The sequence below is a fragment of the Loxodonta africana genome, chromosome 1, assembly GCF_030014295.1.
Source record: "Loxodonta africana isolate mLoxAfr1 chromosome 1, mLoxAfr1.hap2, whole genome shotgun sequence".
Classification (NCBI taxonomy): domain Eukaryota; kingdom Metazoa; phylum Chordata; class Mammalia; order Proboscidea; family Elephantidae; genus Loxodonta; species Loxodonta africana.
Window position 1 is genome coordinate 175,569,573 of NC_087342.1, and position 26,933 is coordinate 175,596,505.

The following is a 26,933-nucleotide window of genomic DNA, read 5'->3' on the forward strand; positions in this document are numbered from 1 at the left end:
CGGGGCAGTGTTTTGTTCTGTTATGCACAGGGTTGCTATGAGTCAGAACTGACTCAAAGGCACCTAACATCAACAGCTTATGGGAGACACACAGCCCTCCATCACCTCAGCCAACAGCCAGCACCAATTTCCAGATGTGTGAGTAAAGTCATCCTAGACCAGCCAGCTCCCAGCCAATCCACCCACTGAATGCAGCCACATTAACAAGCCTGCCAGAAGCAGTAGCAGAATTGCTTAACTGAGCCCAGCCCAGAAGAATGGGCTAACAAATGGGTATTAAGTTTAAGGGAAGTTTTAGGGAGCAGCAAAAGCTAATACAAGTGGAGAGGGGAATAGGATTGGTGATCAAGGAGAATTTCTCCTTTACCTGTTGTTTTTTTAAATTGCACAAAGAAAACATATTTGTATACTACTTGTTTAATTAAAATAAACTCATAAAAATATTTCACATTAGGCTGATATTCACCTTATAAACACATATACGTAAAACAATTCAGTTCAAATGCAAATATGAATTTGAGAGAAAACATTAACACTGTTCAGAAAAAGACAGATCGGTACAGAGTAACAGCATATACAAGAATATATTCATGATCACTGTCACTTGTCAATAATGGCTATTATCAAATTCTTGAAGTGTCAGGAGACATAAATCTCAGATTTTGCTTCTCTGCTTCTTCTGTTTAGGTAAGTAACGGTCTAATGCATGTTGTCTCATTTAATTCTCACATGCTATGAGCTCAGTGAGCAATATGTTACATAACTTTAGGCAAAAGTTAACCCCTCCACTCCTCAGTTCCTCAACTGTAAAATGGGGATAACAGTACTTACAGAGGAGTTAAGATTAAGTAAGTTAATATATATAGATCACTTAGGACAGGGCATTACAGTAAGGGCTCAATATATGGTCTATCACCTCTACTAGTACAATGATGTAAAATTAATGTCTTTTGATTAAAACGGCTTTGATTTTAAATTCATGAAGCATCACTCAACCAAGGTGTTGTACATCAAAATTAATTTGAAAATCTTCTAGTGATTTCACAAAAAATAATTAAAAGACAATGTTATTTAATACAAAAAAGAAAAACAAAACACCCTGGGATAAGTGTAGAAAATATACAAAGAGTGTTAAAGCTCTGGGCAATTACGAATTTATTTGATCCCCATTCTATAATCCTAAATAGTTTTAAATATTAAAACCTTCAATTTTTTTATGTGCTACAAATTTGCAAAAGGCAAAAACAAAAGCACAAAAGATCCTATAGCCATATCACCTTTGGTGTGACCTCTGGCACATGTTTTCAACACATTCCCCACTATTGAAAAAAAAAAAAAGAAGGCACTCTTGATAGCTTTGGAAAATAAGGCTCTTTTCATAATAAAAACCTTTAACCTAATCTACATCATTGAAAACTGTAGTTATTCCTTGATCAACGACCTATGATTGCCCTTTTTCAAGGCACGATCAGGCCGGCATACCTTTCTGTCATTCATATGTACACACACACACACACACACACACACAGCCTGGCTGCTAACTGAAAGGTTGGCTGTTGGAATCCATCCAGCAGTACCTCAGATGAAATGTGTGGTGATCTACTTCCAAAAAATCAGCCACTGAAAACCCTACAGAGCTCAGTTCTACTCTGACACACATGGGGTCGCCACGAATCAGAATCAACTGGACCGTAACTGGTTTGCACACACATGTGCAAACGTCTGTGTGTATTGCAACAGTTAGTTCTCTCTGAATATATATGGAAATAATTTCAACAGTTTAAAAAAGAGCAGGCCTACATAGCGCACTTACAAAAAATAGTCAATTTTTTAAAAGTGTTTTTAAAAGGCGATTACCTAGCCTGTAGATATATGAGTCAGTGAACAACTGCAAAAAGCTTTATACGACAAACCCAAACCAAACTTGTTCCCGTCAAGTGAATTTCAACTCATAGCGATCCTATAGGACAGAGGAGAACTGCCCCACTGGGTTTCCAAGGAGCAGCTGGTATATTCAAACTGCTGACCTTTTGGTAAGCAGCCAAGCTCTTAACCACTGCACTACCAGGGCTCCATATACCACAATATGCAGATATTTTAGTTTGTCCTAATGTGAGGAATACAATAATTCCATTTTTATTTCAATTCAATTCAAACATTTAAAGACTGCTTAGAACACATGAGGCAGATTCTGGTGATAGAATAGTTAAAAAGTTAATATCTATGTTACTACGTATGCCAGACTTCTGCTGGTCGTTTTATTTAATCACAACAACCCTGTGAGGTAGGAATTGAAATTCATTTTACAAACAAGGAAATTAATTTCAGAAGTACAATAACCTGTCCAGAGTCTCCCAGGAGTAGGAGGCAGAGGAAGGATTCAGGATTAGGTCTGTATCCTAGGAAACGCATACTCATTTCTACTACAGGGGGCGGAACGAGAGGACATTAGGGTACAGCCGCGTAACTATTCCTACAGACAAACACAACACGCAGTGTAATGCGCCCTTTACAGCAATGTGGAAGGGGGCTGGGATTATGGAAAACTAAGGAGGTAATTTTTTGGGGGTGGGGGAAGGAGTCAGAAAAGGATAAATTTAAGGAGATGGATATTTGAGTTGTTACTTTTAAGGATGAGTAGGATTTACCAACTTCAATGCCAAGGCTCGCCCCCACCCCCCTTACCCCCAATATATTAACCAAAACATTACTTACTTGAAATTGAGAAAAACAATTTTGAGAGAAATCTTCCTCAGATATATTATTCCATAGTTTTAAAACAAATAATATGATGACAGTTTAATTTTTAGGTTGCTTTTATGTGGCTTGTCTTGATTTTTATTCTGAAATGAGATTTAGATTAGTCATTTTCTTGTTCTGAGAAACTAGGAGTATGCCAAAATGTTTTAACTTTACATTCTTTTACATATCAACATGTATTCTTACTCACAAAGGCTTTCATTTTACCATCTTAAACAAAATCTAATTTAATATATAAATTACTTCGAAGTGTAAGTGTGTGTGTATATATATATATATATACCAAAAAAAACCCACCGCCGTCGAGTCGATTCCGACTCATAGCGACCCTATAGGACAGAGTAGAACTGCCCCATAGAGTTTCCAAGGAGCACCTGGCGGATTTGAACTGCCGACCTCTCGGTTGGCAGCCATAGCACTTAACCACTATGCCACTAGGGTTTCCATATATATATATATATGTGTATATATATACACACATGCAAAATCAAAGATTTCTTTTAATTCTTGTTATACTTCCTTGGTAATCACAATGGAAGGAAAACTAGAAAACCTGTAAACTGTTATATATTATACAAGCATTTCTGAAGTAACATACTTTCTTTTATTATTTGAATTGTTTATATAACAAATGCTCTTTGAACCCAAAGAAAATTAGGTAACTGCCACCACGAAAACCGACCACTAATTCTTACTATTTCCCAAAACTATCATCTTAAAAAAAAAAAATTAAAAAAACAACTCAAATTGGCAAAAAAAAAAAGATATAAATTTCCCATTGACAATTACTACTCATTTTCCTCAGAATTCACTTTGCTAGGCATATATTAAATTTCTGCTACAGAAAACAGTCCAGTTTGCCAATACTAAGCAATAAAATATTTTTCATTAAAAAAATGAAATATTTAAAAATCTACACAACACTGGAAGAAACATAGAAGATCATTTGTAAAACTTAAAAGAAATGACCAAAGGAAAAAAAAGGAGGTTAAATACACTGTCATTAAGAGTGGCTTACTTTTATTACTTATAATAAGTTGTGGTCTCAAAAATGTATCCATGTGACATGGCTTGGACAGTAGAGTTACTTTTAATTGCCTAAGATCACCCATGCCTGTTCTATCTATATCTTATCTAAAAGCTATTAAGTTAACATAATTTTACCCAAAGTTAACTGTACCTTAACTCCTATTATTTTCTCTTTGATTCAGTATCATTGTGTATTGAAATACAAGCCAGGAACCAAAGTGACACATCTCTTAACATATCCCATGTCTTACTTGATAAATTTTAAGTATTTCTTTGAAAACCTAGGGCTAATGACAACATTCTCTGAGACCTACTAAAATCCTTATCATTTTTCACTCATAATGCTTTTAATTGAATAAATTCCAATCCAACCAAAAGCAAGGTAAAAGAAAATTTAATTATAGCGCCAGAGGAACTTCAAATGTTTCCTAATACAGTCCCTTTTTCTTTGGAAAAATGCATATATAAACTTCTAGTACAATTTTTGTTTTTCAGCTATCCTAAATTCTTCTTGCTATAGTCTCACTTTTATACTTCTTAAAGGACATAGCTACAATCATCACAAAATTAATCCTATCATAACCCACTCTATAGAACGGTTCTAAACCCTATTGAACACAGTAGGCCCTCAAAGATTTCTAAACTACGTATGTGTAGCTCTGTTAGCAATTCCTCCAAGGTATGCATTTTTTCTTTCAATTATCATCAATGCCTTCCTCTAATTTTCCTTCAGGTTTGAAGGGCCAAAGTAAGGCAGTGAGTGGATGGAGAGTCAAAATCCCTAGTTTTTAGATTCGGCCCTACACCAACCAACTAAAGGACAGTGGAAAAATCCCTGAACTGGCCTATTTAGATTTTAGTTTTCTCTACATAAAATGAGAGGATTCACCTAAAACAGCGCTTCCCAACCTTTTTCACACTGTAAATACTATTTGTTCAACACACTGGCCAATAGGAAGGAGATCTGCAGGCATCTACATTCGGTAAAAAGATTCATTGTATTTTCTTTATATAATTATAGAAAATAATTAAAATATAAAGTGCTATGGTAGATATTCTTTGACATGTATAACGCTGAAGTTTGTTATAATATGAATGAATTTCAAATCTAAACTTTTTTACATCAAGAACAATTATTTAAAAACAACAATGCTTAATTTCGCGGAACACACATGCATCATTAGGCAATCACTTTGAAGCAAACTAAATGGCACATGGCTCCCAGGATCCATTAAAGGTGAATACAGAGATCCATGCTAAAACTGGGCCCCCAGGAGTGCCCTCCCTGCTCCTCTGTCCTCTCATCATCAACGGACTACACTTTGTGCTGGGCGGTATGCCCCTCAAACACCTGGATTGTGAACTCCAACAGCAGCTCCATGGATTCCTTCTCCATAAGGGGCAGCTAGCTGCATGCTCTATGGCTGGCTGCTGAAGTAGATTCTGAGTAATAAGACACCTTCCTTTAAAACACTTAAAATACCAAGAAGGAACAGTAACTGCTGGTTGTCAGTGATCATGCTCTCTGCTTAGAGGACCCCACAGCCTTCCTTCAGACACCACTCCACTAGTCACCCTGCAGTGAGCCACGTAACATCAACTAGAAGCTCTGAACTAAAAGACCTCTAACAAAATATTACACAGCATTGCAGTAATCACTTGACTATTGTAATAGTTTACAATGACTATTACGCCCTTCTATTTTTATTCCTCCTTATCAATTCCTGCAAGCAAAACTTAACTTAAAAATATTAACTTTGAATAATTATTACATGCACATGGTAAAAAAAAAAACATATAACCAAAAATTAACAAACAGTAAACTAAAAAAAGTTCATCTTCCACCCTTATCCTCTAGGCCACCAATTTCCTTCACTGGAGGCAACCATTGTTACCAAATTATCCTGTATACTTTCAGAGACAGCTGTACATTCACAGTTCCATACAGATAGATAAGTCTTGTATCTTGCTTTTTTTCTCTTAATGTATCTTAGAAACAGCACCATAACAGTACACGTAGTGTTGACCTAGTATTTTTAAGGATATTTCAAAGTATTCCATTGGATACACCATAATTTACTTAATCACTCCCCTACTGATTTATGCTTAGTTTGTTTCTAATCAATCTAATGACAAATAATGCTGCCATAAATATTCTTATGACATATTCATTTGACACATATGCGAAATTTCCTAAGGATAAAATCCTAGAATGAAATTGCTAGATCAAAATGTATGTGCATTTTTAATTTAAGAACGACTTCCAAATTGCTTTCCATAGAGAATAAGCACTTCATATTTCCACCAGCAATGTATGACAATGTCCACCTCCCCTCTCCATCACCTTCCCCAAGTTATACTGTAGAACCAATCTTTGCTAATATGATGGGTGAAAAATACTATACTGTAGCTTTAATCTACATCTTTATTATAAATAAAATTGCACATCTTTTTATATGAATTCTCTTTGCTCATTTTTTCTATTGGATTATTTTGTAGGAGCTCTTTGTATATTAAGAGGAAATTAGTCCTTTGTGAAAAGTGTCCAAATATGTTTTACCAGTCTCTCTTTTAACTTTATGATTTTTCCCCCATACAGAATCTTATTTTTATGCTGTAAAATTCGCCAATTTGGCTTCAGTTCTGTTTTGAACTTTGAAAGGCCTTCATTCCTGGATTATATTAAAAATAATTATCCTAAGTTTTCCTTATTTTTTTCTCCCACATTTAAATCTTTGACACATCTGGACACCAACTTTTTCTTTTCATAGATGACTAACTGGCTATCCCAACACTAGTTATGAAATAATTTTCTTTTCCCTACTGATAGGCAAAGCCAGCATTCATTGTCATATACTAAGTATTCATATATTTTTTAGTTAATCTCTAGCTTCTATTCTATGTCATTGCTGTCATGTGCCAAAACCACACTACTTTTCAAAACATTTTAAAATTAAATCAGCTTTCATGTAAATGGCTATTTAAAAGACCCCAAAATTACTAGCTTGTTTTAATATAAGAATTATTTTTGCAACTCCCGAATAGAATTTATACAATCAAGTACTATATTATCACCATATAATCATGCATTTTGGTGTTATTTTGGAGCCCATTATTGAACCTCATGTCTTTTTTATTATACTTCTGAAACATATCTGGAAAGTCAGTTTTTCCTTAATTTTGTACATGGATAATTTTAATTATAAAATCTTTCATGTTCTCTGTAGAAAATCTGAAAAATAAAAAAAATACAACTCCTAGAAATAACTAAATTTTATTCTTTGGTATGTATCTTTATAGTTTTTCTGCATTGTTAACAAATGACTATTTTGTGAACAGATTTTTTTCATATAATATTCTAATAGCATATTCTCCTATTATTACATATTCTGCTAAAACATGATTTTAATGATATAAAATATCCTATTATATGAATATATCCCATTTATATAACCATTTCCCAATTGTCAGACATTTGGGGTTCTCTGTGATCATTATCCTCTATTCATTAATTCTTGCAACAAATGTTTGAGTTTGAAGTACTGTGCGCTAAGCACTGATTCTCTAACGATGAGCAAAAATAAATACATTACGGACATTTATGGAGGTTACAATCTATTAGGAGAAACAGATACTAATCTCCAACATATATAAAATCACAAGTATAGCAAGTACTACGCAAAGTTCATGGAGCTTTTAGAATCTATGATAGGGAAGGCTTCCCTGAGGAAGGATAAATCAGAGGGCAGGTGAAGAAAAAGGAAAAGCATTGCAGGCAGAGGGAACAGCACCTACAAAGGTCTCATTGTAGGAGAGAGCATGGCAAGAATGAGGGACTGAAATAGGCCAATACGGCTGGAACACAGAGAGCAAGTCAAGAAGAACATGGCTCAAGCCATGACTGGACAGAAAGGTAGGGCCAAGCTATTCAAGACCTTTTAAGACATGTAGACACCACCATGTAAGACATATAGTTTTGTCCTTGCTAAAAGCAATGGAAAGCTACTAAAGCATATAGAGTAGTAGGGTGATATAATCAGGTTTGCATTCTGAAAAGATCCCCAACTACAGTGTAGAAAACAGATTAGAAGGGGGCACAGTAGATCAGGATGGGCCATGATTAGGAGGCTACTGTACTAAACCAGTCCAAAAATGCTAGTAGCTTTGACTAGGGTGGTGATGAATAATAAAGTATGTAGATGGATTCAAAAGATAATTAGATAAGCCAAAAGATTTATGCTTGTAGATTAAAATCTCTAAAACTGGAATTATTGGGTCAAAAAAGAACATTTAAAAGATTCTGATAAGTAGCACCAAGCTGCCCTGCAGAAAGCAGTTTTTTCTTCATTTGTGAATTACCTTATATATGTTCCTACCTCAGAATTTTTTAATTCTTTAAAAATGCTTTTAAAATAACTTAATCCATACTTCCTTAATGAAGCCTTCCTTGACTCTCTTTTTGCCCACGAGGTGGCCATTAAACATGCCCTCCCTTTGAGCCCTATGTCTTACACACATTTCTACTATAGTCTGATAATAACACACATGACTCATGTTTACATGTCTATCATCTCTACTACATTGTGAGCTCTGGAAGGTAGAAGTTGTTCTTGACAACAGCACCTAAAAAAAATAACTCAAAATACACAGTAAGTTCTCCCTAAGTATTCGCTGAACACTCAATTTATTGAATCATGTATTACTAGATTTCACTGCGCCCAAAGATTTGAGAATTCCTGCTTAAGCCTCTGATTTACCAATTGTGATTTTAACCAAATATAATGCAAAAAGATAATAAAATTTGCTACTCAGGGCTTCAAGTACCTACTAAATAAAATTACTAATTTTGTTTGTGATGAGAGTCACTAAATCTCAGTAATGCTCCTGAAAATCTTCCCCTCTAATAATGATGTATTACGTGATATTGAAATATTTGTAAATGGTTTAACGAGGCTATGAGCAAGCAAGACTTTTACTAGAAAAATATTTGTAATCTCAGTTGTCAACATATGTTATAGTTTTCAAAACTGTACTCATTTCAAACTTATTTAATAATCTACCAGTTTACAAAAAAAGAGTTGTTTTGGTAACTTATTATAGTTAATTTATAAAACATAAAGTATGAGAATATATATATTTACAATTCAAATAAGTAATAAAATGTACATATAATTTCAGGATTACCGATTTCTTATGTGGAAAGCTTGATTTCATGTTTGATGGCATGGAGAACAGCCCACTAAAATATTCACTGAGCTAAAGGAAGATTTAAAGAAAAGACTGGCAGATTTTCTTACAGTAATCTTAAAGACAAGCAGCTCCCTCTACAGTCTGTTTCCCTTTATACTTCGTTTAATTACTTGCTTTGTGGACATCTCACACTCTTCTATTTACTCCTCTTCTGCATCTCACCAGGCAAGCGCTTTGAAAGGATACGTCTGTTTAACCTAGTGCTGAGAAAACTGAGACAGCGTCTAAACTCATCGTGAAGAGAGTTATATGAAGCAACTAAGTAAGAGCTGGGATACGGAAACTGGACAGATTCCCAGGTCCACCTGAGTCAGGTTCTCACAATGAAGCATCAGGATTTTATTTTAAATGAATTCCCAGAGCAGTCACACTCACATTCAAACTAAGCAAAAAACTGTCCTATATTTTAGTTATTCATAACCTTGCTTACCTCCATTAATACAAGTTATCAAAATGTTGTTATATAAGAAAAAAATTAACCATTTCTTTTACAAATGATATTGTTCAATATGTTGTTATATCAAAACAAAGCTCAAGACATTGAAAAAATAAGTTAAAGAAGGTTTTGTTTTTTGTTTTAAATAATTCCTTCATTCACATTTAAGAAAATTTTAAAATATTCTCCGTCAGCAAGGGATTAATCAATCAAATTTTATCACTCAAATTTGAATACGCCACTTTTATTATTCTTTTTCCAATTCCACCAACTCAAAATATGAAAACATTTTAACCTAAGATACCTTTTTCTTATTCAACATGAGTCCTCAAAACACAGGACTACCAGACATTAACTGGACTGTTTTCTAAAGCAGAAAAACACCTTTCATGCAATGACAGAAAAAACTGAGCTAGGAAAAAAAATATTATCCAATTTCTATCAGTTCAGAACTTATAATTCCAAAATGACGACTTTATTTGGGAGAAAATTTCTTCTGCTACTTTTCGGGATCTCATTTATAAACCAAACTCAGTTTAAAAACATCTTTTCTCCAAACCAAGGTAAAGGATTAAGAATTTCCAAAATTAACTCCTATCTGTGAAAGATTTTGTTCATGGTATTTTATGTAGAGTAGGTTTACCTTGTGTTACAAATTTTCATTAACTCATTTTACTTTTTAGTAACTATATAAACAGCTTGTATTTTCAAATACTAAATCCATCTTCATTAAACATTCTAGCATTTAGACTTTTACTAGTCACACTGGTCTCACTTTTATATTATTTTCAAGTTTTATCTGAGTGCATGGCCTGGCCTAGTTTTGTTTGGGGAAGGAATTCAAAAGCAGATAATTCTGTAGGTTTTATGTTTAATTAATACTAACTTCAGTGAGAGTTTCTGATATGCTAAAAATGCTGGCTTGATTTCTAAAAGCTGAAAACTATATATATCAATGACTTAAATTTTTTTTTCTTGTATTGAAGAAACACAAATTTCTGTGTTTGAAACTGTGAATTACATTTACAGCAAACTCAATTGATAATCCTTTAAACTCTTATTCTGAAATTTGCGTTTCTTTGTATCACGCTTTATATCTTTTGATGTATGTACCAAAAAAGGCTTACTTTTTTTATTCATTTACATTGTATGTTTTAAATATACAAAAAATAAAAAACACAAAAACTCCTTGGGGCGATTTTCTTTTAAAATCTATTGTAAGATGTCCAGGATGAGAGAAATAAACATTTCTCATCATAGTATAAATAGTTCATGGGTCTAATTTTTTTATATTCATAAATACAGAAATACATCATATTCTTTATTTTTTTAAAAGAGAATATTCTTTTACGTAACAGAATTACTGTTAGCTTACAGTTAATTCATTTAAAGCCATTTCCACAAACAAAACTTTCCTACAAAATGGTTTGAAAAATCACTGAGGAATACATATTTAATGACTTGGGTAGTGAAAAAACTATGTGTAGAAAAGTAATCTAACCATGCAAACTGTAATACACAGAAATGCCACACACAGTACATCCTATTAGCATGTCCGCTTTATAATTTGGAAATCTGGCTGAACAGAGCTTATCCTTTCACTGCACCTGAAGTGAGAACAAACGGTATACTACACTGACATTCCAATTAGAAACAAAGACAGCACCACTATATCCAAAAAGGACCGAAAAAATCTTTTAGAACACTTTATTTCCTCTACCTTCCATCCTCCAATATGATCAAAGTTTCAAGTGTTACACTTTCAACAGTTAACAGCACTCAAACCCCCTAACTACAAGGAACGGATCAAAATCTTTTTACGCTATTTTAAAAAGGAATATTCTACCAAACTTCATCAACAATGCTGAGATTTTTTAACAAAGAGAATTCACATTAAAAGACGACTGCTTGGAGTGAGTGCATGTGTTTGGGAAGGTGCTATTATCTTGGTAGTCCGCAGAAACTGACTGTAGTAATAAGATGAATGGTGATGAGGGCAAGGAGCATCAAGTGGGAAGTGCTATCTAAAATCTCAAAGGGCGGTACACAGCTAGAGGTAAAAGCATTCCTTTCTAGGAGGCAGCTTCATTATTTCGTGCAGGCAGTTCAAACCACGTAGAAAAGGAAAGCAATTTAAAATACCTTGTAATTCTGGCCATAATTGTATTTATATTATCAAAACCCCCCAAGAGCTTTTGAGAATATAGCTTCTCTCACTGCTGGCACCGTCACCCACCCCTTCTTCAAAACAGCTTTTTTTTTTTTTTAATGCGTGTATCTAAAACGCAATTCTACTACTCAGCATAGAGGTAGTTTTTGTTTGTGCTGCTGAGTTTTGCTGTGGTTCCTAATAAATTCTACCTATTAGACGGGATATTTTACGTAGGGCAACATAAACACGCATTTCTTACTTCCAAGGACGCACATTTCCCTGAAAGCATTTCACCTGAGGATACCGCCCTGTCCCTAGACTCTGAAGCTTTAAACTCTAAGGAGTCACGACCTGCACTCCGAGCAAAGCCACATGGTCACTTCAGTGAGAAAGATTATCTGGCCCCAGGCGCCACTCTCTTCAGCCCCAGTGTCTCCGGAAGGGGCAGAGGAGAGCGACGGCGAAGAGAGGCGACCGGGAGCGACTGACAACAGAGCTGACACTTCCCCTCTCCTCGTAAAGCCATTTCCAGGAAGGGGCAAAGAGAAGACGCAAGAGGTGTCCGTGATCGCACCGGCGTCCGACCTCAGAGAGGGGCCCTGGGAGCCTGTCCACACAGGACATGGCGCGGCCACCTGGCCCATCCTCTGGGGCGAGAGCGGTGTAGGCGGGAGCTCGCTCTTCCAGCACCAGAGTGCCGACCCAGCTTTCGGCCCCACACGCAGTGTAAACACTCGGCGCTCGCCACCTCCCCGCCCGGGGGGGCGCAGCGCTCGCGCGGACCCACATTTTTGCGCCTCTTGTCACGCACCAGAGGAAACGCGAGGAGGGCGAAAGGGAGAGAAGACACAGCAGCGACCCACGAGGGCCGGCGCCGGCGGCGTGCGCGCGTGTGCGCGACGGGAAGGGCGGTCCGGGCGCCCCGCCGGCTCCCGCCCGCGCCCCGCATCCGCTTACCTGCCGGGGTCGCTCCGAAGACTCGCACCACCGGCACCTTCTTGACAGGGGCCTGGGTGAGGGGGGATTGGCAGATATCCAGCCCCTGCAGCGGGCTGGCCATGTAGTAGTCAGCAGTCACTATCCTCATTGAAAACATGTTCGCCGCCGCCGCCACCGCCTCCCTTCACTAGCGACCAGGCAGCAGCAACTGCAGCAGCAGCGGCGACGGCGGCGGCTCGCTCCGCAGCGGCGGCCCCACAGCGGCGGAGGCGGCACCCCCTCCCCTCACACACAGACACCGTGAGGGGCGGTGGAGGGCGGGCGGGAGGGGCGGTGTTGGCACTGCCGCCGCCGCCTCCTCAAGAGCAGCCGGCAAGGGGCAGCCGGAGAGAAACCCTCTCGCTTTCGTCGGTGCTGGTGCTGCCGCCACTGCCGCCGTCGCCGGGGATCACACGGGCTCCTCGGTCCCAGGCTGCAGCTCTTGTTGCCATGATGATGATGTCACGGACGCAACCACTGGGGGGGGGGAAGGGGGTAGTCTGTGCGGCGAAGGGAGGGCTGTGAGTAGTTGGGGGGAGGGGACGCGGCTGGAAAGGGAGGGGAGCGGGGCGGGCACCCAAGCGGGACTGCGGGGGCGGGGGGGGCAGAGAAGGTGTTTTCTCCCCTGCCCCCGGGCACGCAGCGAGGGAGGAGGCTGGCGGGAAGTAGAGCCCGCGCCGGGCGCGGAGGATCGATGACTCGGCCGGTGGGCACGGCCACCTGGGTGAGGGGCAGCGGAGGGGGCAGCGGAACGCCGATGTCATGGATGGGCTTGGAGGGGGACGCCACTGCTCAGGGCCGTTTTGGCGGCTGATCGGGATTGGCCGAAGCTGCGGCTCTCGCGCTTGGCTCGCCGACCGCCATTTCACATCCTGCAGAGGAGGCGGGGGCAATGGCGAAGATGGTTTTCTACAAGGTAAGAAAACCCGCCCGCGGGAGGAGCGCGGCGAAGCGCAGATATCGTGCGGCCGCGGGCTCGAGGGACTGAGGGCGGGCAGCGGATGGGCGGGGCGGGGCTGGGCGCGGACGCAGCAGGCCATTCTCAGGTAACGCGGCGCCTCTAGCGCGTGGCCCGGGGGCGGTGCGAGGGGCGGGGGCGCACCAGCGCGGGCTTCGGCCTATAAAAGGGCCGCTGTGGCGCTTCCTCAGGAACGTGCCGCCGAAGCCGCCGCGACCCCTCCTCCTTAGAGTTGCAGCGGTGTCTGCGCCCGGCCAGTTAATGAGATTTATTCACGTTCGGCTCTACTCAGCTTTACCAGGTGTTGGCAGATCCAGTGCACAGGGATTTCCAGCGACGGTGGTTTTCCCCCCGCCCCGTTCCTTCTCTCTCGCCCTCGTATATCCTTCCTTGGTTTCTTCCTCGGCCCCGGAGGCTGCGTCCCGGGCGCGCGCCTGTACATGTGAGGGCTTGTCAGCGCCTGGTGACCTCCCTCCTCCTCGTCCTTCCCCAACGAAATGAAGGATTAAGAGCCTTTCAGAGAATTTTTTGGCCCAAGGAAGAGGCCTGTGAAAGTCACCGCGTTAGCGGTGGACTCCCGGTGTTATTCATTAGTACGTTGTACAAGGTTTTATTACCCGAAGGCAAAGGGGGGGGTGTGGTGAAGGATCGTTAGACTGCTTTACCCAAGAATCGAGAAGGGTGAAGAACAGCTACGGAATTAAAGAGAGAAACAGATGCAGTTGAGTTGGCCTTTGGAACTGATGGGTTTTTATCTGACTTGGCCACTATTATTGGGCGTGACCTTGGACAAATCATATGGCCTCTTCGGGCCTCAGTTTTCTTATCCTTGAAATGACAGGGTTTCTCTTAAAAAATACATCCTTAAGGGTTTTTTCCTAACAAAAAAGATTCTAAGCTATGCGAGGCAGAAACCATGGCTTCCAGTTCAAAATAGGCCACCGAATTAGGTTTTTGTCAGTCATTTTCAGCTACCCAAAGTAGAGATCATTCTTTCACATTTATGTATTTATATAAGTGCTTTATAATGGTTAGTAGGTTACCATATATTTGAAGTAGTTTGAGAGGCCCTCGTTTGGAACCATTGTGGGTCTTCCAATAGGAAAATGAAAAGGCTCAAAGGGACAGGTCACTGAAAATTAGCTGTCTATGAATTCCATAATATATAAATGCTAATAAGAATTTATACTCCGAGAGATTTGAGACTGGTTATCACAGTAGAGTACCTCGCAGTTTTCAACCTCAGAGAATGATTATAAACAGAGGTGGCAAGATTTTTACTAATATGTGGGAAATTACCTAATAACATTTCTAAGAGGCAAAATTCCTGAAATTGATTTGAAGTTTTAGAAGACTATAGAAGTGATTTAAAAATAGGATTACCATGCCAAAATGCATTTTCTCATGAAAATAAATGGCTTGTGCAAGCTGATTGTCAGATGCACAATACCAGTGATTCTCATAGTGTTCTATGACACTAGGGTGTCCTTTCAGTTTTAATATTTTGGCCTTACTGAATCACATTTTTGGGATTGAGCCTAGAAATCTGTGCTGTTAACTACCTCCATGATTCTTAAGCAGCATAAAATTTAAGAATTCCTGTACTATATTATAATCAAGTGCATCTATTTTTTAAAAACTATACTGTTCCTAAACTAGAAAAAGGTAAACGCATCAAAGTAACAGATTAGCTGTTTCTAGAAGAGAGTATCTTACCCTCTCTCTCAAGTCATCATCATTTACTTTAAGAAAAGGTATTTGTAATCACAATTCAAATCCTTCTAGAACTCCAAGGAATGACTCTTTACTCTTGAAGAAGAAAAAATTTGCAACATGAAATTAGTTTGTTGTGTACATTGCTTGCCATTTAAGTTGATACTCAAATTATAAACCTGATTAATCACTCACAATTGTATTTTATAAAAATACTCTTCCTGAAGTGAGAAAGAACACTGGAATTTTGAGTCAGTGTGTGAGAATTTTAAACCATCATTAATTAGGTAAATGCGTTTAGAAAAGTCACTTTATTTTTTGTCGTTTGGTCCTCATCTGTGAAGTGGAAATCTATTAATTCTAGAAGTTAAGAAGCCTTAACTTCTCAGGGATGTTATAAGGTTAAAATGAAATAACGTATGTGAAAGTGTAACAGTAAACTGTTGATATCTAGAAGTCAAACTTACCTAAGAACAGTAAAATCACCTGCGATTGTCTTACTTACATACTATATGAAGAATGCCAAAATTGGACTCCAAGAATCTACACTTAATCCTTAAAGCATCTCTTTTTGGAGTTGTTGAGTGACTACTCTTTGCCAGGTAATTTGAGATGTGGTAGAAAATAAGATAGACATGGCCTCTTTCTATAGTCTAGCATCATAAAAGTGTATTTCAGTCATATCATTTAACATTATTATCTCCTGGTTTACTGACCTATACTCATCATGTCATACCTTTAATAAAAAGCTTGCCCAGCCTTCTGTGCCAACACTATTCAGCATCTGTTAGCATCTGCCTGTTAGCAATTTGTAATCTAAGACAGAAGGCAATGGCTACCATAATTTTATGGCAGATCCGCTCAACTCAGCAGTCATTCAGCCACCTTCTAGCTTGCTTTTCTGTACTTTGGAAGCTGGAAAGCTAAGAACTACAGTTCCCATACTGTCTTGCAGCTATAGTGTTGGCAGGAGACCAGTGGTATGTTGGTGAATGTTTAACAACAGGGGGTGGGGAGGACCCTGATTACAGCATTAGCCAATTTTAATGGTGTAAACACTCCCAAGCTACCAAAGCGACTTCACTGAATATGGTGTTAGTTAGGAAAAGATGCTAACAATTAGGAGCAGGTTTCAGCACATCACAGCATATGACCTAGTTCCTAGCAACCACATGCACCCATTCAAGACTTGGATGTGAAAATGAGCAACATTGTGCTTCAGCTTTACTCAGTGAGCTGGGATCTTCTGGCAAACATCATGATGGAGGTGTCTGGTTCCTCTGGGCAGTTGGGGAGGAGGACCGGCATCCATTGTTGGAGTCTTAGGTGCTGACTGGCAGCTAGTGGTGGAATGGGTTTCCACTAGCACAGTCCTATGATGTATGATGAGTGTTCTCCCTGGTTTGGATTTTCTTGAATGTTGTTTCTAGTTATGTATTATTCAAGCCTGTTTTTCTGGCCCTCTAAGAGGCCTGTGAGCTAAATATTTTTTAATATTTTTCTGCTTAAACTAGCTCAGTCAGGGCCAGCCACATAATTTGTGGGACTCAGTGCAGAGTGAAAATGTAGAGCCCCTTGTTCAAAAACAGGAAAAAAGTGCTATTATATGTACTAAAATATGAAGCTTTTTCTTTCTTTTGCCATCTCTCCCATGACCTGTCGTGGTGGTTTTTTAACTTTGCTTTTTAATGTCATTCTAAGTAAAGAAAAATAAAAATTTTGAATTGTTAGAATGAATTTTACTGTTCATTCTTACATTGTGCATTGCTATTTTCAAATGAAAATATTTATAAGAGCATTTAATGCATATCTGGAATCACTGAAATTACAAGGTAAGCCTTGTATTTTGTAGCTTGTGCATACATGTACATTTCCTGCTTACCAGAACAGTGTAAACACCACACAAAGCTAGCTAGCGCAACTGTTTTTATTTCCCTTTTTGAAACGCACACTTTCTACCAACATTATCTTCTACTTACTGATGAGAAAGGAAGGAAAGAAAGAAAAGGGAACTGTGGGTTGCCCTATTTTTGCTCTCCTTCTTTGTTATCATTTTCAGCATAAATGGTTGGCTGCTTACTAGGGAAATAACACCCAAGTAAGAGAGGATATTCTAGAGTTCTTTGGTCATTTCTGTTTCTTAGAATTCCATTTGCCTTCTTTCTGTGTTCAAAGCAAGTTCTAGTTCTAAAGGAAAGCATGGCCTCTTGGAGCTGTCAGCGCCTCCCCCTACTCAGGCATAGATGTAACAAGCTGACCTTGTACAGGCTTTGTGACTTTTTGAATTCCCGCGCATCATGGATCCACCAGAAATCTGTGCTCACCATGCGCATGAAAGCTATATGCAAGTGGGGCATCAAGGAACAGTGGATACACACACAGTATGTATTTGCTCATGTGTGTGCTTCCATTGTACCCTTGGACTTCACTGACAGACTAGCAGTTCAAACAAAATGATTAAGATTTTCGAGGCAGCGACTGCAGAGCGTTAAACCAAGTACAGGACCCTATGTGACTTCACAGGTTGCATGGTCGTGAAGTGTGCCCTGAGCTCAGTGTTTCTCAAGGGGACTTCTTGCATTTGGGTTGAAACAATTCTTCTTTGTGCAGGACATTGAACATCCCTGGCCCCTGGGTACTTCATGTCACTGTGACAGTTGGAAATGCCCCCAAACACTTCTAAATGCCTCCAAACAAGGAGTAGTGCTCTCCACTGAACTCGAGTGGATCACACTGTCTGCAGGTAGGAACCGAGATCACTACAGATGCATGAAAGGTCACGTACAGTTTTTGCTAGTGATTCTCAAGAGCTAAATACAGAGTTAAAAACACTTCCAGTTTCCATATTCGAGAGAGCAGAACTATGGTGACTTTTTTCCCAAATCATCTATGAATTTATTGGCACTTGACAGTTAACTTTCATATATTATCTCAGTGTATGCTGCAACTTTGAAAGATTTGAGTAGCCTTATGTGTACTTAATGTAATGTGGGTGATGAAACAAATATTTAAGGGGAAAGTTTAGAGGTGATTAGTGGGTTTTAAGGAGTCCCTGAATGACACAAACTGTCAAGGGTTCAGTTACTACTCGAGAGGTTGGCGATTCAAACCCTTCCAGCTGTGCCTTGGAAGACAGGCTTGACCATCTGCTTTTGAAAAGTCACAGCCTTGAAAACCCTATGGAGCAGTTTTACTCTGCACACGTGGGGTTGCCATTGGACTTGACTAGTTAGCAACTAATAACAGCAGCAGTGGGTTTATGTATCACATACACATAAATGGTCTGTTGATTCCAGACAGAAGGTGGTTTCTGGTAGTTAAGAAAAAGAGCAGGGGACCATGGAAAAGCAAAGAAAAACGTCTTACAGACATCTTCGTTAATTGGCTGTATGGGAGGAAAAGCCCCAAGGAAAAACTGAGGAAGTTACAATAAGCTAGGGTAGTATTATTAAATTGGATTTTAGGAACTTAGTTTCATTGTGTCTCTATTTTTTTAAGTTTTAGTTCTTGATTTAAGAATATTAATGTCATAGCATATTAGAGGTGAAACGATATCTCAAATCAGTCCATTTTCTTTATCTCTTATACTGCTAGCTATGCTGTGTGCTGTGTTGTTAGGTGCCGTCAAATCAGTTCTGACTCATAGCAACCCTATGTACAACAGAATGAAACACTGCCCGGTCCTGTGCCATCCTCACAATCATTGTTATGCTTGAGCCCATCATTGCAACCACTGTGTCAGTCCATCTCATTGAGGGTCTTCCTCTTTTTTGCTGACCCTCTACTTTAAAAAAAAAAAAAAATTTTTTTTTTTTTTTTTTTAAAGTTTACCACGTATGATATCCTTCTCCAGAGACTGGTCCTTCCTGATAGTATGTCCAAAGTATGGGAGACAAAGTCTCGCTATCTTTATTCTAATAAGCATTCATGCTGTAATTCTTCCAACACAGATTTGTTTGTTCTTTTGGCAGTCCGTGGTATATTCAGTATTCTTCATCCATACCATAATTCAAAAGCATCAGCTCTTCTTTGCTCTTGCTTATTCATTGTCCAGCTTTCACATGCAGATGAGGTAATTGAAAACACCATGGCTTGGATCAGACACACTTTAGTTCTTAAAGTGACATCTTTGCTTTTTAACACTTTAAAGAGGTCTTTTGCAGAAGATTTGCCCAGTGCAATGTGTCATTTGATTTCTTAACTGCTGCTTCCTTGGTCGCTGATTGTGGATCCAAGTAAAATGAAATCCTTGACGACTTCAGTCATTTCTCCGTTTATCGTGATGTTGCTTATTGGTCCAGTTGTGAGGATTTTTGTTTTCTTTATGTTGAGGCCTAATCCATACTGAACGCTGTGGTCTTTGATCTTCCTCAGTAAGTGTTTCAAGTCCTGTTCGCTTTCAGCATGCAAGATTGTGTCATCAGCATATCGCAGGTTATTAATGAGTCTTCCACCAATCCTGATGCCATGTTCTTCGTATAGTCCAGTTTCTCGGAATATTTGCTCAGCATACAGATTGAATAAGTATCCAGTTTCTCGGAATATTTGCTCAGCATACAGATTGAATAAGTATGGTGAAAGGATAAAACCTTGACGCACACCTTTCCAGACTTTAAACTACCCAGTACCCCTTGTTCTGTCCAAACAACTGCCTCTTGATCTATGTAAAGGTTCCTCATGAGCACGATTAAGTGTTCTGGAGTTCTCATTCTTCTCAGTGTTATCCATAATTTGCTATGATCCACACAGTCAAATGCCTTTGCATAGTCAATAATACACAGGTAAACATCTTTCTGGCATTCTCTACTTTCAGCCAAAATCCATCTGACATCAACAATGATATCCCATGTTCCACATCCTCTTCTGAATCTGTCTTGAATTTCTGGTAGTTCCCTGCTGATGTACTGGTGCAACCACTTTTAAATGATCTTCAGCAAAATTTTACTTGAGTATGATACTAATGATATTGTTTGATAATTTCTGCATTCTATTGAATCACCTTTCTTTGGAATGGGTATAAATATGGATCTCTTCCAGTTGGTTGGCCAGATAGCTGTCTTCCAAATTTCTTGGTATAGACGAGTCAGCAATTCCAGTGCTGCATCTGTTTGTTGAAAGATCTCAATTGGTATTCCACCAATTCCTGGAGCCTTGTTTTTCCCCAATGCCTGCAGTGCAGCTTGGGCCTCTTCCTTCAGTACTATCGATTCTTGGTCATATGCTACCTCTTGAAATGGTTTAACATCGACCAGTTATTTTTGGTATGGTGACTGTGTATATTCCTTCCATCGTCTCTTGATGCTTCCTACATCATTTAATATTTTCCTCATAGAATCCTTCAGTATTTCAGCTCGAGGCTTGAATTTTTTCTTTAGTTCTTTCAGCTTGAGAAATGCCAAGTGTGTTCTTCTCTTTTGGTTTTCTAACTGCAGGTCTTTGCACATATTGTTATAATACTTTGTTTTCTCGAGCCTCCCTTTGAAACCTTCTGTTCAGCTCTTTTACTTCATCATTTCTTCTTTCGACTTTAGCTACTCCACATTCAAGAGCAAGTTTCAGAGTATCTTTGGACATCCATTTTGGTCTTTTCTTTCTTTCCTGTCTTTTTAATGACCTTTTGCTTTTTTCATGTACAATGTCCTTGATGTCATCCCACAACTCATCTCATCTTCGGATATTAGTGTTCAGTGTGTCAAATCTATTCTTGAGATGGTCTCCAAATTCAGGTGGGGTGTACTAAAGGTCAAACTTTGGCACTTGTGCACTCATCCTGATTTTCTTCAACTTGAACTTGCATAGGAGCAATTGATGGTCTGTTCCACAGTTAGCCCCTGGCCTTGTTCTGACTGATGATATTGAGCCTTTCCATTGTCTCTTTCCACAGATATGATCAATTTGATTCCTGTGTATTCCATCTGGTGAGGTCTAGTTGTATAGTTACCGTTTATGTTGAAAAAAGGTATTTGCAGTGATGCAATTGTTGATCTTGCAAACTTCTATCATGCAATCTTCAGCGTCATTTCTATCATCAAGGCCATATTTTCCAACTACCAGTCCTTCTTCCTTGTTTTCAGCTTTTGCATTTCAGTCACCGGTAGCTATCAATGCATCTTGATTGCATGTTTTATCAACTTCAGACTGCAGAAGTTGGTAAAAATGTTCAACTGCTTCATCTTTGGCATTGGCGGTTGGTGCATAAATTTGAATAATAGTCGTATTAACTGGTCTTTCTTGTAGATGTATGGATATTATCCTATTACTTACAGCGTTGTACATCAGGATAGATATTGAAACGTTCTTTTTGACAGTGGATGCAACACCATTCCTCTTCAATTTGTCATTCCCTACATAGTAGACCATATGAGTTTCTGATTCAGGATGGCCAATACCAGTCCATTTCAGCTCACTAATGCCTGGGGTATCTACATTCATGGGTTCCGTTTCATTTTTGATGATTTCCAATTTTCCTAGACTCATACGTTATACATTCCACATTCCAATTATTAATGAATGCTTAAAGCTGTTTCTTCTCATTTTGAGTCATGTCACATCAGCAAATGAAGGTCCCAAAAGCTTGACTCCATCACATCATTAAGTTCGACTCTACTATAAGGAGACAGCTCTTCCCCAATGGTATTTTGCGTGCCTTCCAACCTGAGTGGCTCATCTTCCGGCACTGTATCGGATAATGTTCCACTGCTGTTCATAACGTTTTCACTGGCTAATTTTTTCAGAAGTAGACTGCTGGGTCCTCCTTCCTAGTCTGTCTTTGTCTGAAAGGTCTTTGAAACCTGTCCACCAAGGGTGATCCTGCTGGTATTTGAGATACTGGTGGCAAAGTTTCCAGTATCACAGCAACATGTAGGCCACCACAGTATGACAGACTACTATTAACTATGTAGGGGTTAGAAGCTCTAGCTCTGTAGACGTGGTCTTACCTTTAACTAACTGTGAACCTCAGTTTTCTCCTCAATGAAACAGGGTAATAGTATACATACCTTGGGTTCTAGGTCATTTCACCAGAAGCCAATTCATCAAAAAGTAATTTTGTTGGAGAATACATTTATTAATATATTCAAAATGAATATTCTCTAAAACAAGTATTTGGTAAATTTAGCAAACTGATTCTTTGGCAAATTAGCTTTTAACAAATTGAACTGTTTTCCGTACCTATTAGGGATGTTCTAAGTATTATATGAGTTATTGTAAGAAAAATGCTTATACCAGAATGCTCAATAAACCTTAGCTATAATGGCCGCAAAATCTGACTTCATTTCCTGCCTGTTCCCTCTCCTGGATATTACCCATGTCCTTTAGTAGACTTTCACTACCTTTAGGTAAAGTGTTACAGTCGTCACTTGATTGGTCTCTAAGCCTCTTGGTTTATTCGCCTCCAATATTATTTCCCACACTACTGTGAGGGTGATCTGTCTACCACTTCAGTGTTAAATTATCATCTACAGTATAAGCAGTTTTCATGGCATGCAAGCCTCATGATTTGGCCTAGATATTCAGCTTCATCTCTTTTCACCTTTTTTTTTCCATTTTACTCTCTAGCACTACTGAACTTCCTCAGACATGCCATTCTTTTTGAAAAATCATGAGATCTCTATACATTTGCCTTTCTAACTGGAATACCTTTCCCCTTCTTGTCTTGCAAAATTCGAGTTCATCATTCCAGTTTTAGCTAAAATGCCACTTCCATTGCAAAAGCTTCGCTGATCTCCCCAGGCAGATTTAGGTGTTCTTTCTCAGCTTCCACTGCACTTTGTACATGCTTCTGTTATAACTCATGTTATTGAAATTGCTGGCTTACTGTCATTCTGATAGACTGTAGTCTCCTTGAGGGAAGGGTCCATGTCTTTTCATTTTTTATGTCCTAGGTCCAAGTACCAAGGCAAACCTGTTGCTGTGGAGTGGATTCTGATGAGGCATAGCAACCGTATAAAAACCGTATAAAGACAGATTAAAAAAAAAAAAAAAACACCATTGCCGTTGAGTCCTATAGGATAAAATAGAACTGCCCTATAGGGTTTCCAAGGAGTGGCTGGTGGATTTGAACTGCCAACCTTTCGGTTGGCAGCCGAGCTCTTAATTGCTGTGCTGCTGGGCCTTAAAAACCCTGTAGGGCAGTTCTACTCTGTCCTGTGGAGCCCTGGTAGCATAGTGGTTAAGAACTTGGCTGCTAACCAAAAGGTCAGCAGTTCAGATCCCCCAGGCGCTCCTTGAAAACCCTATGGGGCAGTTGTACTCTATCGTATAGGGTCACTATGAGTGGGAATCAACTCTATGGCAATAGGTTTTTTTTTTCTTTAAATCTTTGCGGAAGCAGACTGCCACATCTTTCTCCTGTGGAGTGGCTGGTGGGTTTGAACTGCTTACCTTTCCATTAGCAGCCAGTGCTTAACCACTACACCACCAGTACAGTGCCTAGAATATAAGTGCCCCAAAACCAATTGCTAGAGTCAATTCCGACTCATAGTGACCCTATAGGACAGAGTACAACTGCCCCATACGGTTTCTAAGGCTGTAACCTTTATGGAAACAGACTGCTACATCTTTCTCCTGCAGAGCAGCTGGTAGGTTTGAATCACTGACCTTTGATTAGCAGTCGAGCACTTAATTGCTGCGCCACTGAGGGCTCCTTTTAGAATATAAGTACAGTGCCTGAAATATAAATCGCCGACATTTATTTAATTAAAAAATTAAAAGATGTATTTTCAACCCTCTGGGACCTTCCTCCAGAGCCAACGGAGAGAAAAAGCTTTCCCCTAGACCTGGCTCCCAGAATTTGGACTTCTAGCCTCTTAGCCCTGGTGGTGTAGTGGTTAAGAGCTATGGCTGCTAACCAAAAGGTCAGTAGTTCGAGTCCACAAGCCATTCCTTGAAAACCCTATGGGTAGTTCTGCTCTGTCCTACAGGGTCACTGGGAGTTGGAATGGACTTGACAGCAGTGGATTTGGTTTGATTTTTTAAACTGTGAGAAAATAAATTTCTGTCTGTTAAAGCTACCCACTTGTGATATTTCTGTTATGGCAGCACTAGATAACTAAGACACAAGCCCTAAGTAAGTAGGGCCAACTCTGGAGGCAATTGCCATTAACTCTACCCAGTCCCATAAGGCTTTATACAGCTTTCCCCAATTTATCCATAGTACGTATCTGAGTGCAAGGTAAGCACGTAAATATGTACTGCCTGAATGATTAATAAAATATTTGTTAGCCAAAAGAGTGGAGTTTTATTTCTCTCTCTCTTTTTTAAATTAAAAGGAAGTCAAATTAATCATAGTCATGAGATTCATTTCCTGAACAAAGATCTTTCCTCTGTTCTTACGTTTGTAACCAAGTAATCTATTCAGTTACTACGAGAAGCAAAACTTTTTTAAAACAGTTTTCCCACTTCCATAAATTAGCAGTAATAGTCTTAAGGGAGAGACCGATGAGCCTATAAATTAAAAATGATATGTGAGGAACAAAAAATGAAAGAATCAGAGTAATGTAAGAACTGATCCCTGAGTTCCCCAGGATGCTTATTTAAATTAAGTCTCTAAAATTGATATTGGAGTGCTTCAGATGGGTTATGAATAGGTAGAAAGAGACCAAACTCACATAGAGTAGGTTAGACTAAGTTCCCAATTTAAATAATCAAGATACAAAGTCTCAGAAGCAAAGTGTCTGTATGGAACAGTATATCTCAGGATAGTTTGCCCGGGCCCCAGAGTCCCTACTGTACTTTTATATTCACAGCTTAAATCACATTCCGGGAAAACTTCCACTTAAAATCTTTGTTATTGACCCTGAATTCTCCAGATTTTGATTCTCATTCTACATCCTCATTCCATAAGCCAGGAAAGTATGTTTATTATCAGATGTGTAGATACAGATCAATCCTTATATTTCTTTACTTTCTCAATAAAATGTAGTTTTCCAATTTTAAAAGTTTTAAACGAATAGAAAATATAAAAACCATTAGAATATATGGAACACTCAGTCCCACCCAGAGGCAATCATGAATAACATTTTAGTCCATTTTTTTCTAGAAAAAAATTCTATAAATATATTACATAATGGAACTAATGCCATTTTTTTTTTTTTTACTTTGCATTGTAGCAGAAACATTTCCCATGCGAATTAAAATTCTTCATATACATTATTCTAATGGCACAGAATATGCTGTCTGTAGACATGCCATAGCTTATCCCACTGTTGGCCAACAACATAATGTTTCAAATTTTACATTATTATAAATATCACACTGAGCACTTTTAGGCTGAAAACTTTGATCCATTTTGGATCCTATCCTTAACTTTTCAAGAAACTTACTTTACAGTTCATTATTTGACAGAAACATCAGTTCCTGGAACGTGTCATGCTTTCCACAGAACCTGGCGTATGATATTCTTTCTGCCTGGTTTGCTTTTCCTTAAGATTGAAATATAATTAATCAAAAAATGTTTCTATACCTTGCATTATGCTAGGTGCTGGTAGTATAGAAGTGAAAACAACAGACATGATTTCAGCCTTATGATGTTTATATTCTAGTGTAGGAGTTGGCAAACTTTTTCTGTAAAGGGCCAGATAGTAAATTTTCAGGCCATACAATGTCTCTCACAATTGATCAACTTTGCCGCATAAACAAAAGAGTGTGACGAGGTTCCAGTAAAACTTTATTTATTTAAAAAACAGGCGGAAGACTGGATTTGGCCTGTGGGCTGTAACTTCCTGACCCCTGATCTAGTGGACAAGACAGCCATTAAACAGATCATTTGAGATGATGAATACTTCAAAGGAAAAGGACATAGTATAGTTAAGTCACATGGCAGAAGTGCCCAGCCTAGTGTACGGAGAGGAATAAAGACTTCCTTTAGGAAAATTACTTGAAACTAAGATTTGAGGAAGAAGAGGTGTTATCCGAATAAAAGTTGGGCAACAAGTTTAGTGAAGACCTAAAGTGTAAAGAACATGAATTGAAAGAAATTCATTCCTAAGCTTGGCTATTGGTAGGGAGAGAGGCACAAGATGAAATTGCGTAAGTATGGAGTACAGAGTAGGAAGACAGACTTAGAACATGGAGGAGTTTTCAAAACTTAATACTTGTCTACAGGAAGAGATGCCAGCAGGGAAGAATGAAAAAGGATAATCAATGAAATGTAGCAATAGCAAGAAATTTTAAGATCTTATAGGTGGCACAATGGTTAAGTGCTTGGCTGCTAACCAAAAGATCAGTGGTTCGAACCCACCGGCTGCTCCACAGGAGAAAGATGTGGTGATCTGCTCCTGTTAAGGTTAAAAAAGCCCAAACACATTGCCGTGGAGTCGATTCCAACTCATAGCAACCCTATAGGACAGAGCAGAACTGCCCCATATGGTATAACCTTTTACAGAAGCTGACTGCCACATCTTTCTCCTGTGAAGTGGCTGGTGGTTTTGAATCACTGACCTTTTGGTTAGCAGCTGAGGGCTTAACTACTGTGCCACCAGGGCTCCTTCCACTAAGATAATAGCCTGGAAAATCCTATGGGGCAGTTTTACTCTGTCACATGGGGTTGCTATGAGTCAAAATTGACTTGATGGCACCCAACAACAACAAAGACACTCTAGCTTGCTCTTCCATTTGGACTAGACGTTTATGGATGTGTAGGTTGGGAGATATTAGTC

General features: G+C 39.0%; 1 protein-coding gene and 2 long non-coding RNA genes across 7 annotated transcripts in view; 2 read left to right on the forward strand and 1 right to left on the reverse strand.

The window, feature by feature from the left end:
• Nucleotides 1-13,069, reverse strand: part of REV3L (REV3 like, DNA directed polymerase zeta catalytic subunit) — a 209,696-nt gene extending 196,627 nt beyond the window's left edge. For 2 of the 3 annotated variants that reach the window (XM_064289897.1, XM_064289891.1), the window contains exon 1: nt 12,585-13,069. In XM_064289897.1, coding sequence (XP_064145967.1) covers nt 12,585-12,723 — 139 coding nt within the window. In that variant the 5' untranslated portion in view covers nt 12,724-13,069. Of the gene's footprint in view, nt 1-2,715; nt 2,843-12,584 lie in introns of those variants that run through there. The other variant, XM_010598962.3, reaches the window with a different exon arrangement.
• Nucleotides 13,070-13,192: 123 nt separating this feature from the next.
• The window catches only part of LOC111749181 (uncharacterized), a 136,510-nt gene continuing 122,769 nt past the window's right edge, over nt 13,193-26,933 (forward strand). For 2 of the 3 annotated variants that reach the window (XR_010322671.1, XR_010322672.1), the window contains exon 1: nt 13,195-13,521. This is a non-coding gene — a long non-coding RNA (uncharacterized LOC111749181). Of the gene's footprint in view, nt 13,522-26,933 lie in introns of all 3 variants that reach the window. The other variant, XR_010322670.1, reaches the window with a different exon arrangement.
• The window catches only part of LOC135232232 (uncharacterized), a 39,732-nt gene continuing 26,514 nt past the window's right edge, over nt 13,716-26,933 (forward strand). The window contains exon 1 of the long non-coding RNA XR_010322673.1: nt 13,716-18,019. This is a non-coding gene — a long non-coding RNA (uncharacterized LOC135232232). The remainder of the gene's footprint in view (nt 18,020-26,933) is intronic.